This window comes from Larus michahellis, chromosome 17 (genome assembly GCF_964199755.1).
Source record: "Larus michahellis chromosome 17, bLarMic1.1, whole genome shotgun sequence".
Taxonomy (NCBI): domain Eukaryota; kingdom Metazoa; phylum Chordata; class Aves; order Charadriiformes; family Laridae; genus Larus; species Larus michahellis.
In genome coordinates this window covers 4,824,626-4,841,125 of record NC_133912.1, presented here as the reverse complement: position 1 = coordinate 4,841,125, position 16,500 = coordinate 4,824,626, and the positions used below count along the sequence as shown (strand labels likewise).

The following is a 16,500-nucleotide window of genomic DNA, read 5'->3' as shown; positions in this document are numbered from 1 at the left end:
AGCCCGGCCCTTGTTGGGAGCTCACCATGAGTAAAGTAAATACAGTTACGAGAATCGGTAATGCTAGAAGGTCAGGTCTGAAAGAGTAAGAGCAACAGGCTGGAGAGGTTATTTGCTGACAGAGGGCTGTACCCACGGTGGCTGTTGGATGGGGATCAACAGTGCTGTCCCCAGCACAGCGGGTTCCCACCTCCTGCTCCCCTTCCCTGTCAGCACTCCTCTGCATGGCATCTTCACTGACCGAATAAGCCAGTAGCTCGGTCTCACCCTTGCACCCTAATTCCACCAGATAAGGGACCAACATCGGGACCAACAGTGGGGTATTTTTTTCTTCTTTAAACTGGTGCAAATCATATGATCTCACAGAAGATCAGTTCTTTACAAAAATGCAGATAACCTATTTTTGTTCCATTGGTAGAGGCACTTGATGTTATTTTAACAGCTATGAAACCCCTCTGAGATTTTGTCCTAACTAGGTGCTAGTCAGGAAGCAACTTCTGACATATTTAAGGCACTGAAAAGTGCAAGCAACAGCAACTATTTCTGTCAAAGTACATGACCATATACATTATTTGACAATGGGGTTTTTTTCATGACTAAGCAAACATAACCCATACAACGCAACTGAATCAGCAGAGGGTCACTGCAGATTCTGTAATTGCCTGTCAGAGTTTACTCCTGAGGGTCGTGGTTACAGTCCTTGAACGCCTGGGCATGAGAGCTTTATTCAGAGGCACCATCATTAGATAAGCCCCTTGAGGGAGAATGCGATCTATTATATCCCTTTGGCTACACTTACCAGGAAGCACTGGTGAGAATAAATTCCCACTGTAGATGGGAAACGGAATAGACAGCACTGAAAAATGTAGAAACAACAACTCAGACTGAATATGCCCTGTCCCTACCAGGGGATACAAGCTGTTTTGTGCACAGAAACCCTGAAAACTGTCCAGCATGAGAGGCAGGGCTGTGCTCCAGCTTTCTACTGAAGCAATAGCTTATGCTACAAAGGTGAGAGAAAACTCCCTGTAGCCATTAATTTCCAAACTTTGGTCCACAAGACCATCATAAATAACGTGCAGCTGGTTCCCAGATGATGTTAGTGAGTACCCTGTGGCTCTGAGGAAGGTCTTGGCATTTTCCATGAGAATATTTGAGGGCTGACAGAGCCTCACAGACCAAAGTTTGGGAACTGTTGTTCTGTGAAACTGTTTCTAAGGAAACAGAAAGCCTGATGAGATGGGATTTGTCCCTTCATGTGTATACATCACCTAGCAAGGTGCTCTCTAGGCAGCACTAAAATACAAATAATAACATAATAACATGACAACAGTAATTATCATCAGTTCCTGAAGACTACAGAAATGTCCTTATTGCAGCCTGAGTGCATGAAGTCCAAAACATACCCAAAGCCAACATCCTTCTATTTTTGGCAGGTCCTACTCAATTCTGAATACTACGTCTTCCCCGTCCATCCAAGCCTTCACTGACGGAGCTCTGGAAAGAAGACAGCAGGAAGACCAAGGACCCGGGGACGCGGGGCCACTCACTATCATCTGCCAGAACGTGCAGGTAGGGACCCACGCACACATAGAAATCACACACAGTTTTAGTGGCAAGTTTCCAGCAACTGGGTTTTCCCCAACAACTTATCCTCTGGTCTCCCTGCACTGCCTGCATCAGAAGTTACAAGTTAAAGTTCTCTACAACCTTTTGAATGACACAATTAACCACAGGCACAGAAGACATTGCTGTCACCAAACCTACTCTTAGCAGGGGGCAGCAGGGCCCCATCCTCTGCTCCCTTTAGTAGCTTTATACCAGCATAAATTTACCAACTTCAGAAGAGTTTCCTGTACCCGCATTTACACAAGGGTGAAGCAAGCGGTACCTGGTCCTGACTCCCGTTAGTAAATCAGCTCTCAGAAAAACCCTTGCACTTTGATGAAGGTCAAACATCCTGTAATTTTTCTTCCAGCCCCTGAGAATAACCAGCCAGCCAGGGCCTCAGAAACGCTGCCTGTTCGTCTGCAGACACGGGGAAAGGATGGATGTCGTTTTTGGGAAGTACTGGTTGTCACAGTGTTTTGATGCCAAAGGTGAGTTGGCTCCCACCGGTCCCCTGGGCTCTAGGTTTAGATGAAGGAAGGAGAGCTGCAACTGCCTGGGGCAAAGCTTAGATGGAAGCTGTGATTTCCTAACACAAAACATTGCTTTGAGCAGCTACCAGCTGCAGAGCACCTCAGTGCAGAGCTCTGCCATGGCAGAGCTGTGAAACACAAGCCAGGGAATAAATACTACATTTGCTAATATTTGGAAAACTATTGCAAGAAAAGATTCCATCAAAGTAACATTGCCCAAGAGCATTTTCATGGAAATGAAGTGATGGCATTGGTAGTCAGTGTCCAGCGCAAACATCGACTACAGTCAGAAAAAGCCTCTTTTGCCTATTTGGCTCCCAGTCCTAAAAGAAATAACAACACTACAGGTATATTTCAGAGTGCCTTTTGGCGCATAAATTGCAATTTGCAACCCAGTAATATGCTTGAGTTTCAAACTATAGTTAACAGACTATAACTTCAGGCACTATTGGCATTAGAGCTGATTGGGAATATATCAAAAGTCTTTTTGCGATTAAAAAAATGCCAATATCTTGTAGCCAAAATCATTGGAAAAAAGGACGACTTTACAACTACTTTCTTTCTAATTTATATTTGAAGAGCTCTGACATTTTAGCCTCCTGTAAAAGTGTCACATTTGAGGTTTCATTTGTTGTAGGATGGAAATTACTTTCCTTTGGGGCATTAAATGTGTCCTAAAGATAACTTTTAAAACAACTAGCAACATTCTCTGATGATTTTGGACTGATACTTAATTTTTTCAGATTCCTGATAGTTCTACAGGGGAAAAACTGCCTGACAGCCAGGTGTAGGCATCGCCTGCAAGGTGCAGACATTGTGGTGAAAGAGGGTAGAAACGGGTGATACCCTCTGCCTCTCGAGTAATTCCAGCAACTGCTTCTAACCTTTCCCTCACAGGAAGGTATATGCGTAGTAACCTGAATATGCCTCACAGCTTACCTCAAAGAAGCGGCGGTTTCAGGGATTATGAAAAAGATGCGCCAATCACCGTGCTGGGCTGTACACAAGCAAGGCTTGTTGGTAAGTTGTCCTCAGCAGAGGAGAGCTTGCCCGGGAAGCTTTGCTAACGTGGATGAATCAGGTGCCCTGAACTAACAGGGTTTAGATGTTTCAAGAACCTTTGCAAAGTCCCTTCACCTTCCCTGGCAAGCCCCCCCTTTCAAAGGAAAACTTGTCTCCTTCAGCTGCTACAGCTGAAGAAAAGACAAGGCACAAAATCCAGGACGTGGTATGAAATCAGAGCCATCAGCATTCCCTACCGCCCTGTAAACGTGCCACACTGGAAGACGCTGTTATTACCAATGTTGGTGAGAAATGCAGCAGCATGATGCTCACCTCGTGCAAAATATGCATTTTCCTTGATTATACAATCTTAAATTTAGACCTGAAGTTTTCTACACTAATATACTTTTATCAGCCTGTCTGGCTTTACGTTTATTTGGCAAAAACACATTTCAAATTATTTCCAGTGTTCTCCCCCCCTTCCCCGATCCTTGTCGCTGACTTCTGAGCCTGTTGGTTTGTGTATACACAGAAAATTATTCTGTAGTCAAAGAGCACATATTGAACATTGTGATTAGGGGAGCCCAGCCCCTTAAAGACATGAGCTTCAGAGAGCAGTACTTAACATTTTCTCCAATTCAAATCCTTTAGAGTACTTCATGTTGGTCACATTCAAACTAGGGCAGCTAAAATTATACTTGCTTTTTAAACAAAAATAAATCACTGTACAACAGCAGGATGCTCAGACTCCCGGCCACATGGCATCGGGGTTCGCAATATGCACGTAACAGAAGGTGACTCTGGGAGCAATCACGGCACACTTTGCTGGTATCATTAAATGGGTCCGAGTACGCAACTGCATACGTGACCCAGACGCCACCAACCTGCCAGCGCGGGTGCAGCGTGCCAGCCATCTGCAGACAACCGCTCCCCGCCGCAGCGGCTCAGGCTCGACCTTGACAATTGCCGGAGCTGTAATTCCTCTGACGACTAAAGCATCCCCGTGACGGAGGGCTGTTAGATGTGCCACTCCTTCTAAATTACACCACTTCTCTCAAGAGATTTATTGATCAGTTTGACATGGTTACAGCCATCATTAAACATATGAAGTCAAGGTTAATAACCCCTTCTTGCTCCCACTTCTTTGTCCTGCCTCTTCAAATATAACAAAAATATAACTCTTACTACAAGTCTGTGCAATGCTGAGCAGATTCCTGTTCTCATTTGGTTCCCTTAGGCATTGCAAGAATATTAATAACCCTAATAGTGGAGTTGATTCTTATCTCATTTTCAGTGATCTTCCACCTGTGTAATGAAATGGTAATTTATGCTAGCGCAGAATCAAGCCAATTGAATTAAGTTGGGTTTGAGTTAAGTTGAATCATTCTGATTTATGGCTTATAAATGAAATTAAATTAAATTCAAGCTCTCTACAATTTTTCTCAGCACACTGTTTGCTTTTTTGGCTAAATCTAAGAGAAGCAGAAACTGAGCAAAAGCTGCTGTGATTTCTTTGCATATGGGTTAAGTACCTAGGCGCACGTGGAGCAACGCATACAGAACAATGTATCCCGGTTCCACAGCTGTGCACATCACAGTGCCCAACACACCGCTGAAATAAAATATGACGGGTACACGTATTTCCCCAAACACAAGCAGTGCAGCTGGGAAGCTGCTTTAGCTCCTTGCCAGGTTGCAGATACAGATACCCTGCATGCTGCTGTTGCTGTTACATTGCCATTTGTCTGTTTTTATTCATGGGTTGAAACTTGCTTGCAGGTGAAGCCTTGCTAGAAACTAATACCATCGTAGACTACATCTACAGCTCCCCATCCCTACGTTGTGTACAGACAGCGCACAATATCCTGAAAGGTAAGAACGCAACGAGCAGGAAAGGCTGCATTCTCCTCACTTTCTGGGAAAAACACTGCCAACCAGATAAAAGAGAGCCTGCCATGGGAGACCCAAGTAAATGGTAATTTGGGGTGAGGACTATTTCCATGGGAGTATACTTCCCATTAGCGCAACACTGTCCATAAGTAGCCCTTCTCTAATTGCATGGTGTGATGAGTGCTTAGACAAGCAGCATGCTGGCCCTAACACCAGCTGCCGGCGAGGGTGGGGTTTATTGCCCCCCCTGCAGAAACCAGATGTGGGTTTGGGGCAGGTGGACACCTCCAGCTCAGCATGCCCCGCACCCTTGCCTGCTCACGCTCCTGCAGCTGCTCGTTGCACGCTCCCACCGCAATTGCTACCAGCGAGAAACTTGCTACCCCCAGTAAGAGTAATTCACTGCATAAACTGGGAAGGGAAATAGCAATAAAGCCATGAGACACCCTGGCATTGGAAACAGTTGAAAACCAGCTCCAAAATACAGTCACGCCTAGGTTCAGTATATTGCATATAGCTGCCACCCAGAGGTTTATGTTCCTTGGCATATTATATGCTAAATACATATATCAAATGCTTCATCTTTCATACCTACTATTGATCAACTGACAACTTAGAGAGAAAAAAATATAATTTACAATCAAACTTAAGTATTAAAGCTGCAAAGTCTTGCTGCTTTCCTCCCCAGCTACTTCCAGTGATATCTGGTCTCTTTTCTCCCTTTTCCAGGTATGCAACAAGAGAACAACCTGAAAATTCGAATAGAGCCGGGCTTGTTTGAATGGACCAAGTGGGTCTCTGGGAACACACTACCTGCCTGGATACCCCCCGTGGATTTAGCTGCAGCTACTCTAAGCGTCGATACAACCTACAGGTAGCAGAAAGGGGGGTGACAGGGTCTTGCATTGCTATTTGGCGTTCTTTTTGAAAAGTAACACTTTGCTGAGTTTTAAAATTTAAGCAGTGACTGGAAGAGCTGCTGAGGCTCCTAGAATAAACTTAGGGCAGGCTCGAGGCTGCTGCATTGAACATGACCTGAGAATGGCTTTTTATAAACCAAATTTCCCAGACCACCAGCAAGGTCCAGCTATATTGCTGACCATGGAGGTCCTCTTTCCAGTATTCCTTCCACCCTGAGCATCTTTCAGGTGTCCAGGAAACCCTCAAAGTATTTTTGTTTGTTTTAACCCTTTTCTTAAAACTTAGAAGCTTGGTCTGAGCTAACAGAACTTGTTTTGCTGACTCAGTTCCCTGAACATCATGTTCACGGACTAAACTAGACCCTGGGCTCATTTGCACCCGCCCTTCCCTTCCCCAGAGAAAACGCTTGTCTGTCTCTCTGTTATGATTAGTATGGTGATGGACCTTAATCGTAAGTTTTGCATCACCCTGGGGAATATGTTTGCATCTGTCAGGAATCCAGTGTCTCCTGTGACATCAAAATTCAGAGGTTTTCTATCAAAGAGCTAACCACTAAGCGTTTACCACTTCTCAGCAATTACATTTGAAAAGTTTTTAATGGAAAAAATTGCAGGTTTCTGATTCACATTTTCATGGTATTCAACCCAAAAACAGTTGGTGAAAGCAAACAAAGTAAACGCCTGGTTAAAAAACATTTGAATGGCAAATGCATAAGCACCACTGATCTTTCCTCCCACTTTGCAGAAAAGGGAAACGCAAAGATAATTCACTCAGCTTTCAGGGTCCCTGACAGAGCTCCAAAAGTGCAGAGCTGACCTTGCCAGAGCTTGGCATTTTTGTCAGTCACCCCTGCGGCTGCACAGACCACTCCTGGTGCCTGCTTAGGCTCCACATCCCAAACTCATGCCCTTGCTGCCGGCCTCTGCTGCTTTCCTTTTCGCCAGCCGCATGGCTATGCCTCTGCGTTCCCAGCAGCATTGCCAGCAAACACTGTGGGGCTGCTGGGAGCAACCTGCAGCCAGGGTCCAGAGGGAAACTTAAGACTCCTCTGACTCCCCGATGAAGCATCGCAGCCGTGGTGCCCTCCAGCCTAACCCACAAATGCTTTTTACTGTAAGCCACCAAGAGAAAGGCTAAATAAAACCCAACAGAAATAGTCATGTGGCAAAGAATAGACAAGAAGATCTGTTCAGGCTTCCTGCTCTCAAATTTATGATTCATTTATACAAGCCAGACTCAAAGAGCTCCCACAAACAAGGAAACTCCAGAAAGGTCACACAGTTCCAGTTTTCCACTGCACCTCACTGCTGAAATACCTGTATTGCTATGACTTCTTGCAGAGACTAGCACTTTCTGTCTCAGTGTGAGACTGATCACCAGCTGAGCAAACTCAGATAAAAACAAAACATTTATGATACGCACATCGTATACATACACAGGAGTTCCACCTACGTGTGCTCTGTGACAAATACTTTGTGGCTGGGCTTTTGTGGTTTATGGTATCACCAGAAATGCTGGTGTTTCCCAGTGTCCCAGTGCACCCGTGTGTTTAAGAGCCCTCAAGTGCAATAAGCAGTTGAAACATTAGAAAGAAAAAAAAGAAGACAAATGTAAAGGAAAAAAAAACTTATTTTTTTCATAGCTAATTATACCATAAACCACTTTCATTGCATCCTTCCCGCCTGCAGCTAAAATTCCAACTTAGATACTCTGCGGATATCTAAATAGAAGTCCTTACACTGTATTTATCCCTGAAAGGGTATCACATGGCTAGCACTGAGCAGAGGAGCTGGACCACAGGAGAGTCTCTGCTTCAGAAAGCACGTGCCTTCTGGGAAGTCCGTAACAAATATTCTCGGCACAAGAAAAGAGCCTGCTCTTGTGTGGTCAGCTGCTGGGGGACTGGGAGACAGCCCTCCTGCTCTCTGTCTCCTCTCACAAGCATAATTCCTGTAGATAGATCAGATCACTGGACGGATGGAAGAGTTAGGTCTTTTCCTTGCACCACAGCATGAAAATACAGCCTTCCACTTGCTATCCCTTGCTTCTCTGTGCACATCCACCTACTCCAGCTGATACAATTGGCCGGAGTCCCACCAGGCAATTCACTGAAAAGCCCTGGCCCGGGAGGAGGCCGGCTAATTCCAGGCATTTCCCAGCAGCGCAGCTTCACAGATGGCCAAAGCAGCAGTTTGCCTCTGTCCTTCACCAGTGAAGCCTGAGCAGTGAAGAGAGCCAGCACCTGCCTTCCCCATGCTCCACATTTCTCCCTGGACCTGCCCAGTCTCCTCAGACAGACACAGATGTTGTCAGCCCAGTCGCTGAGCTGGAAGCCATGGTAGCACAGTGCAGATCTCAGTCTGCAAAGACAGCTTGGGTGATGGCTTGTCACCTTGTCACCTGCTGGGACCGCCTGTCCACAGGCGGCTGCATCAACACTGTCCTTATCCCTCTGTCCCCTCCTGCAGGATACAGATCTTGTTCTCCTGCCACTCGCTAACTTTACATAGGTGGGTGAGCCCTGGAATCTGCCGATCAGAGGGCACAGAACTAAATAAACACAAAGTGGCATTAGTATTGCTGCATGCTGTTGCAAAAGTCACACAAGTATAATCAGCACGTCGTATGCTGCCTCCACCAACACCACCAATTAGAGGAAGCAGTTACCATTTTCCCCAGCTAACTGATATACCTTAATGCAGGAATGGTAAACATCTCGGTCTCAAAGTTTAAAAATCATCATAGCGGTCTTGACACAAGATGCAGTTCTGGGGATTGGGGGAATTAGAAAAGTTAAAGAAACACATACTTGCAGATGAATCATAACTTGCACTTAAAACTTTTTCACTTCTTCCAATTCACCGCACTTGTTTTTCTGCTCACAGACCTCATATTCCTGTCAGCAAGTTAGTGGTTTCCGAATCTTATGATACATACATAAGTAGAAGCTACCAAGTAACAAAAGAAATCATCAGTGAATGTAAAGGCAAAGGTAAGTGCTACAGAGGGGGTGAAAACAAGACAGACTGTCTGGGGTGTGAATGCCAGTATTCCTGACCAGTCTTTCCCCATTCAAGGAGTGAATCCCCATACCTGAATCCCTCATCTCCTCTCACAGAGATATTGGAAACTCCTGGATGTGTCAGAACTATGAATTCAGATACGCTCAGCTTACAAGAAAGGTCCATAAACTTAAGCAGCCCAAGTATTTTAGGGATCCCTACCCAAATGCAAGCTATTTCTCAAGGGAACAAAGAAGCCATTTGTACTCTGCTGTCTGTTACCAGCATCAGATGGGGCACCTTCCATCCCCCATCTGAGCTACTCTTCTGAAATATATTTCCCATAAAGACTGTAGAACATTTCTCTAAACACAATATTGAAATATCCCTAGCTTTTATTTTTCATTCACAACAAAGAAACAGGATGTTTCTGAGTTCTGGTTATTTCACTAATTTCATTTCACTGTTCCGTCTCTACATTGTAAGTGTTTATTTTAATAGTTTGCACACAAAGCTCGATAGCACACTGTGGCATTGGTTGTAAAGGATCTTCGAAATGGAAATCTAAAGCTATCGCTGTGGAAAACCAGCAACTGAAATTAAAGTGCTTGTTTTAATCAGAATTAATTTTGGGGTAGGAGAAAAGCATTTGCTTCACAAGTCAGCTGAAATCTCGCTGGAATTCTTGTTTTCTTCTGAAAGCCACTTTAAAACTAAGCAGCACTGAGTTAGCCATTATCCTGAAAAATGATAAATGCTCTAAATACGTTAATAAACCATGCTTTTTTCCCCCTAATACACATAGTTTAATGTGTTGTTGTATGATAAACCGAACCCACTTTGAAAATTTAAATGGTCTGCTTGATCTTGGGCACCAGGTTTAACCTCCCGCCTCAGCCTGCATTTCTCACTTTATTTCAGGAAATAACATCCTGATCGTGGCACACGCATCCTCCCTGGAGGCTTGTACCTGCCAGCTCCAAGGGCTCTCGCCGCAGAACTCCAAGGACTTTGTACAGATGGTCCGAAAGGTAATTACTGCCAAGGAGTAAAGCTCGCTGGCTTTACATACAGAAATGAAATTTGCAATCTGCTTAACCAGGCAGAGGACAATTTGTTCCTCTTGTCTGATCATTCCACCTATTAGAGAGTTTCCCGCATTTCAGAAGTCAGGAGAATAAGGCAGATTGGTTTAAAAGGCGTATCTTATCGTGTCACTTCTGTAAGACACATTGTGGGATCAGATGCCCACCTAAAAATGGGCTTGCAGTGACTCTGCTTTATGCTTGGACTGTACAGAGACTCACACAGTGCCCTCCAGTGCCGAAAACACCGTAACCACAGTGAACAGGGCACTTCTGCCCTACACTTCCCCTTTTCATTTCACTCCAAAGAGCTCTTAACCATCAGAGAAAAGGACTGAAAATTATAATGGGGTCTTCTGCCTTCATTCCTTTACTCCAGCCCTGGCTAAGGAGGTGGCATTGTCCACTGCCAGCCTTGCAGATGCTCTCAGGAGTATTCATAGCTGATACTTGATCTGAGGACTATCACCCTCAGACTAGCATCCATATTTCTCCTCCATACCTATGCTGGCCTTCAGATTTCAGGACCATGTCAGCCAACAGGACATCTTTGGTTTGAACTGGCACATATTTAAACTATGTCACAAGGGTATATAATCTGTCTTTCCCACTGTTTTGCATGTACAATGGTGCACAAAATCTGGCTGTCACACCCGAGTCCTACAATCCTTCTTTGAAAATGGACTTTGGGGAGACGGAAAGAGAGAGAAGACAGTGAAATGCTTCAGTAGCACAAGAGGACTTCAGCCCTTAGGGAAGCTCCCTCCTTGCACAGCTCGATCCCTGCTCATTGCCTTTATTTCCATCTCTCTTCACACAGATTCCATACTTGGGGTTTTGTTCGTGCGAAGAACTGGGAGATACAGGTGTTTGGCAGCTTACGGACCCCCCCATCCTCCCTCTCACACACGGACCAACTGGAGGCTTTAACTGGAGAGAAACCTTACTACAAGAATAGGCAGAGCTACACAAACAAGGAAAACCCATGGCCTTTCTAAGCGTTTGAGAACGTCTCTTCTTTCTTGTGTTTATTGACAGTGGAAAAATAGTCATAATGTGTTCAGTGGATCACACAAACAGCTGTTCTAGCATATCTCTTACACAGCCACAGTCATGCAAAAATTCTCATATACAACTAGGCAAATACAAAATAGAATTATTTGAGGGAAAAAATATTAAAATACAGATTGAAGCTCTTACACTGCAGGGAGTCTCTGTTTAGTCAGTAGCTTGGGAAGATTTTCTCGCCTTGAATGGAGCTCTGATAACACCAGTAACTTTCACTGCCTTTTGCACCGCGTTAGACACCACTAGCACTGTGTAAAAGTCGAGCATTCAGGATGCTGAGGGTTTTTTTCACTACTATTTTTGCAAAGCATTAGCAGGCTTGCTCAAGACCATGTGCTGAGACACCCCCCACACACACTCACCACCCCCAAATTCTCAGCACTTTCCATAAAGTGTATGACCAGCAGCTGGAAATGAGAGTTCAGCATTGCCTCTCCAGCATCAGATTATCCCTCTCCTCTATTTGAGCACTGTGTTAGGGGTGGTGTTGGGCATACCATGGGTGCAAAGACTGACTGACGCTGATCTGCGTCAGAAGAAAATTCTGAATTTCACCTCGGTTACAGATAAAGTTTGCACATCAAAAGACAGCACCATTGTGAACAAAGACTAGGACCAGTTTTAAGTGGAGATGAAGTATGCCTTTTCGAACCAAACCTGAAGGATTTAGAAAGTTGGGGTTTGTTTTTTTTTTCCCTTTATTTAGGTTATTGAAATCCACCCTTGTGCACAGACCCAGCCTAAAGTGTTTGTGTCATTTAAATTCTCTTCAGAAGACCTTGAAAAAGGGTTTTCCCTTTTATACTGAGATTTTGTGCTGGTCATTTACACAGTGGTGGCTTTCCGTCCCTTGTGCGCTTTTCCGTCAGCCCTGGTGAGGTTCTGCAGTAAGCAGCTGTCTTCAGGAGCTAATGATGAAATCCAAAAGACGCTGAAATTCAGCCGCCGCTGCATGCTTTGCTTCCTTTTCCTTAATTCCTAAGTGCCATCTGTCATAAAGACAAAGCAGAGCTGAAAAAACAGTGCACTTAGATTTAGGAGCAACATGCTTTGGCCTATTAAGATGCTGTTTATCTGGTGGAGAAAGCGTTATGTTTTGAGGAGAAGGGGAAGAGAAGGGTTTCCATCCGTAGCTAGTATCTTTGAAATCACAAGAAGTGTCCTCTTAGTGCAACAACCTGCAAGATCCCAATACCAGCTGCTTCACAGGAGAATGCAAAATGCACAGCAGTGGGTAGTTTATGTATAAACTGGCCTCAGAGCAGGTTTCTTTAATATTATCTTAAGTCATCAGCCTTGGGTCAAAGAGTTCCTGCAGACATTTGTACAGATTTTATCAGCATAGGCTTACTTTAAGAAGGTACTTAAAAGTGTGCTTAAATGGGATGAAAGAGATTTAGGCATACTCCTTCATTGGTTTGGGCTATAAGTCTGAGTATTCCCATAAATACCATCACAGGCAAGTTCAGAAGTACCAGGAGAGAAATTCTAGCATCCTAGGTACCCCTCTTCTGTCCAGCTTTCCCTCTGCAGAAAGCGTGAGCATCCTCATTTGAAATGTGTGTATGGCACAGAATTTTATGCTGGCCAACTCTGACAAAGGCTTATTCTTCATAGCAAGATCAAAATTTGATTTTGGCTGGGTTTCTTTTAACCTCTCAAGCCTTCAGCAGGACTGGTCTCACCTTCAGTAGGATATGACTGCACTTTCAGCAGTCTGAACAAACACGGAGTGATAAACTGCAATCCCTTCTTCCTAAATGAGGCAAAACACTCAGCAGTTGCAAAGTTAACTTCTTAAGGGGTTTTATCTTAGCTTGTCTCTGGGTTTTATTGAGCTTGCCAGGGAGAGTACACCACATTCTGTACAGATTTTGAGTCAGCAGAGAGCTCATCCTGTGCAATATATACATTGTCATGATCCGTAACGATAGTCCATTATTTATACATTTATGACTATGTAATACACAGCAGGCCATTCATAAGTGCATTATTATACCAGGGATGTACGCTGAAAAGTCAGGGAGATAACTTATGAGATGACAGAAGAAACTGCTCCCGTGCAGTTACGCTGCTGTCACTTTAGTTTTTAACTGTAATTTAAACTATTTTTGGCTGTGTACAGTCATTCTGAAGAGCATTTCTGGCTTGTTTTCCTCCATGCTTACTCACTGCAAATTTGCAAAGAGTTTAAAACTAAATAGATGACAATCACACCAAAACTAATTTGCTTATTGATGCACATGTAATTCTCCAGACCGCTTTTTGTTTCACGCTGTGGGCCGGCAAGATGTAATCTGAGGCAACATATATTGCCTATACAAAACAGTGAAGGCTGCTCAGGTCCTACTGCAGTTAAGCGACATTACAAAGAGTTAATTTAGACAGAAGCATGAAAAAGAGGGAACAAAACCTGAATGCACAATTTGAATATTGTACTAGCTGATCTTTGCATATAGTAAGTAATATAGAAAAGGTTGTTCTGTTTGAGAAGGTAGATGTTAAAATAATCTCTTCTTAAAAAAAAAAGTATATTTTTGGATGTTTGGGAAAGTATTTTGACAATTGTAGTCTTATCTCAAATTAGATTTTTCAGGTGTCAAGAATCTCAGAAAGAAAAATCTTATTTTCTTCTAGCATTTTGATTTCTCATAGGGATTTTGTGTTAAGTAGTCTGATGTTGATAAGGCTTATTGGGGGGGAAAAAAGGAAAAAAAAAAGATGTTCCTTTTAAATTTTAATTGAGATGTTAAGAATACAAAGCAATTGCTGCTTCACTTTCACTCCATTGCTGCTCACTAATGTGTATTTAATGTGTCTTGTCCCAGAAGAACATTAGACCTCATCTATCTAAAGTGTGTGCAAGTCTTTTCCTTGACATTACTGTGAGCTGCATCAGATCCTGACAGTTTAATTAGGGTACAGAAGGTAAATAGGAGGTAAATAGCAGTTCCTAGATTTTTCCCTCTCTTCCTAATTAAGGAATAAAGCTGGAAATCTGCCAAGAATAAGTTCGTCATCCAGCATTTTCATAAACTGCAACTTAAGGGTTGGGCTAGAAAAATACAAGAATCAAAGCGCAGAATCAATTTCTAGCCCAGCAGCAGCTGACAGGATGACGCTTGGGCACCAGAAGGCCAAACCCAAGGTATTTGAAAAAGTTCAGGTTTGATTACGAGTTTTTGTCCTTATCCCCCAAAGAGGGACTTTGTATCTCCCTCTGCTGAAGCGGATGGGAGGGGGCTGCCACGTGCCCTGACCCCAAAGCTTGAGCTCTGCTTGGGGATGTCTTTCTAGGTTAATGCAGGTGCCAATTCTAAAGTTTCATGCATTTCCCTTACATTTAGTGCAGTGACAGCTACAGCCAAATACTTAAATCCTCTAAGCATGGAGCCAGGTTTTCCATGAGTGTAAATACTCAAATCAACAGATCTTTGCTTGTTTATGCAAACGGAGAATCCAGGCCATAACTTCAGAAGAAAAATGTATTTCCCTTTTCACTCAGTCTCAGAACAGTTTCAGAAAGAAGTCAGCTGATGGTAGGAGCCTCCTTCTCTCCTCTGGTGTTAGCTTCTAGTGTCACCCTCATTATGAAAGTGACAATTTACATCATCAAATAAGTGGTTGTTCACAAGAATTCTGCAGGAATTATCATTAGCGAAGGCAATGCAAGCGGTAATTCTGCAAAACAAAGAGGGTACAAGGGATGCTAGAGCACTATGTCCCAGAGTATTATTTGATATCTGCAGCCCTGAGCCCCCCCAGGTAGCAATATCTCAGGGCCGTGGGTACTGTCATCTTTGACTGTGTGCTGACTGCAGCTCTTGGGAAAAAAGGTCAGAGGATGGGGAGGGGGTGACACTCAGCTTCTCTGCTCAGCTCCTGCACTGGGCTGGATTGGTTGTAAACTTCTCCCTCTGGGTCTCGAGGGTCCTTACAAAGGCCTGATCCAGACCCCAGGGAAAAAAAGAGGAAGATTTCTCATTATTTCCTCAGGCTTGGGATGAAGTCACGCAAAGCCTGGTGCTACAACAGGCTGCTCCCCCTCACCCGCCACTGACTTAATGAGGAATTTGGAAGACTCATATCTGTGCAGGGCTGAGCCCTTCCAGTCCTGATTTAAGAAATGCATGCAGAAGTAGGGCGAGATTTAGTGTCCGACTGTATCCATGCTCATTTCAAAAAGAAGGACGCTAGATAGTTGAATTAGGCTGTAGTCAACTAACCCTCATTTAAACCCAGAGCTGGAAATTAGTTTGCGATGCTTCACGACTTAAGACGTATTGAAATTCTGTATGAAAACTATTGCTTAGAGAGGGAGCCTTAAGAGGTTTGGTTTGTGGGTTTTGAATTTTTTTTTAAAAAGAGTGTAATCATAGGGGATATTGTTTGAATTTTAAAAATACATGTGAGATGATGGTGGTAGCAGACATGCTTAAAATGGTGAATGAATTTTAAAAAAATAAAGCAGTAAGCCTGATTGATTGCATACACTCTAAATCGCTACTTACTTCTCACCACTCCTGAAGTACTTGTTCCCTGGGGAAAATTCATGAACCATACATGCTACATAACAGAAAATATACAGCCAGTTCCTTTCTATTACTTCCCATTAAAATGTATTTTCTGAAGTTTCTCTCTGTGGACATCTCTTAAAACTTGATGTTATCAATGGATACTTTTTTTTTTTCCATTTTAAACATGTATCATTCTGTTTATTATGTTTTTTAGTGTGAGCAGATTGTATTTATTTGAGAAAAATGTTTGCTGTTTAAAAAAACCAATAATTGTATTGCCAAAAATAGCTGTAATTACCTGTGACATCTGTATTTTTTTATTTTGGGGGGGGGGGGCTGGTTGGTTGTTTTTAATCTCAGTTTCAAGTGCTAACAACTGTTAAAACAACCACTGCATTTTAATTTGCTTATTACATTAAATGGATTTCTCGAAAGTCGGACAAAAATGTCTCGTAGATGATTTAATAAAGATGCCACACAGCCACACCTTGCCCTTCCTATTTAAATTTTCCCCTCAAGTGTGTTGGACTTTGACGGAGTGAATATTCTGACACAGACCTTCAATGAAGTGTCCCTTCAGAGCGGCCTGTGCATTGCTGGGGTGCACCTGAGTGGTATTTTCAGTGGCTCCAGGAAGATGTAGGCAGGAAAAAGCGCTTGTACTGGGCATGTGCCTAGAGAACAGCTGTACTGGGACCTTAAAACAAAAAGGGATCAGGGCTGTTTCTCAGTTGGGGTTGCAGTGCCACCCTCACCACATCCCAGCTGGGGACGCCCACCTGGATGGGGTGTAATTTGAGTTACATTTTTCTTCCCTCCACTAAAGATGAAGTTCACTTATTTGACAGCAGATGGCACAAAACCATCTCAAGTT

The 16,500-nt window shown here is 43.5% G+C and overlaps 1 protein-coding gene across 2 annotated transcripts in view; it reads left to right on the top strand.

The window, feature by feature from the left end:
- UBASH3B (ubiquitin associated and SH3 domain containing B) overlaps positions 1-13,811 on the top strand; it is a 73,697-nt gene extending 59,886 nt beyond the window's left edge. For both annotated transcript variants that reach the window (XM_074561160.1, XM_074561161.1), the window contains exons 7-14: positions 1,437-1,572; positions 1,979-2,099; positions 3,039-3,161; positions 4,923-5,015; positions 5,763-5,907; positions 8,840-8,946; positions 9,878-9,987; positions 10,862-13,811. In XM_074561160.1, the coding sequence (XP_074417261.1) occupies positions 1,437-1,572; positions 1,979-2,099; positions 3,039-3,161; positions 4,923-5,015; positions 5,763-5,907; positions 8,840-8,946; positions 9,878-9,987; positions 10,862-10,999 (973 nt within the window). In that variant the 3' untranslated portion in view covers positions 11,000-13,811. The remainder of the gene's footprint in view (positions 1-1,436; positions 1,573-1,978; positions 2,100-3,038; positions 3,162-4,922; positions 5,016-5,762; positions 5,908-8,839; positions 8,947-9,877; positions 9,988-10,861) is intronic.
- The last annotated feature ends 2,689 nt before the right edge of the window (positions 13,812-16,500 follow it).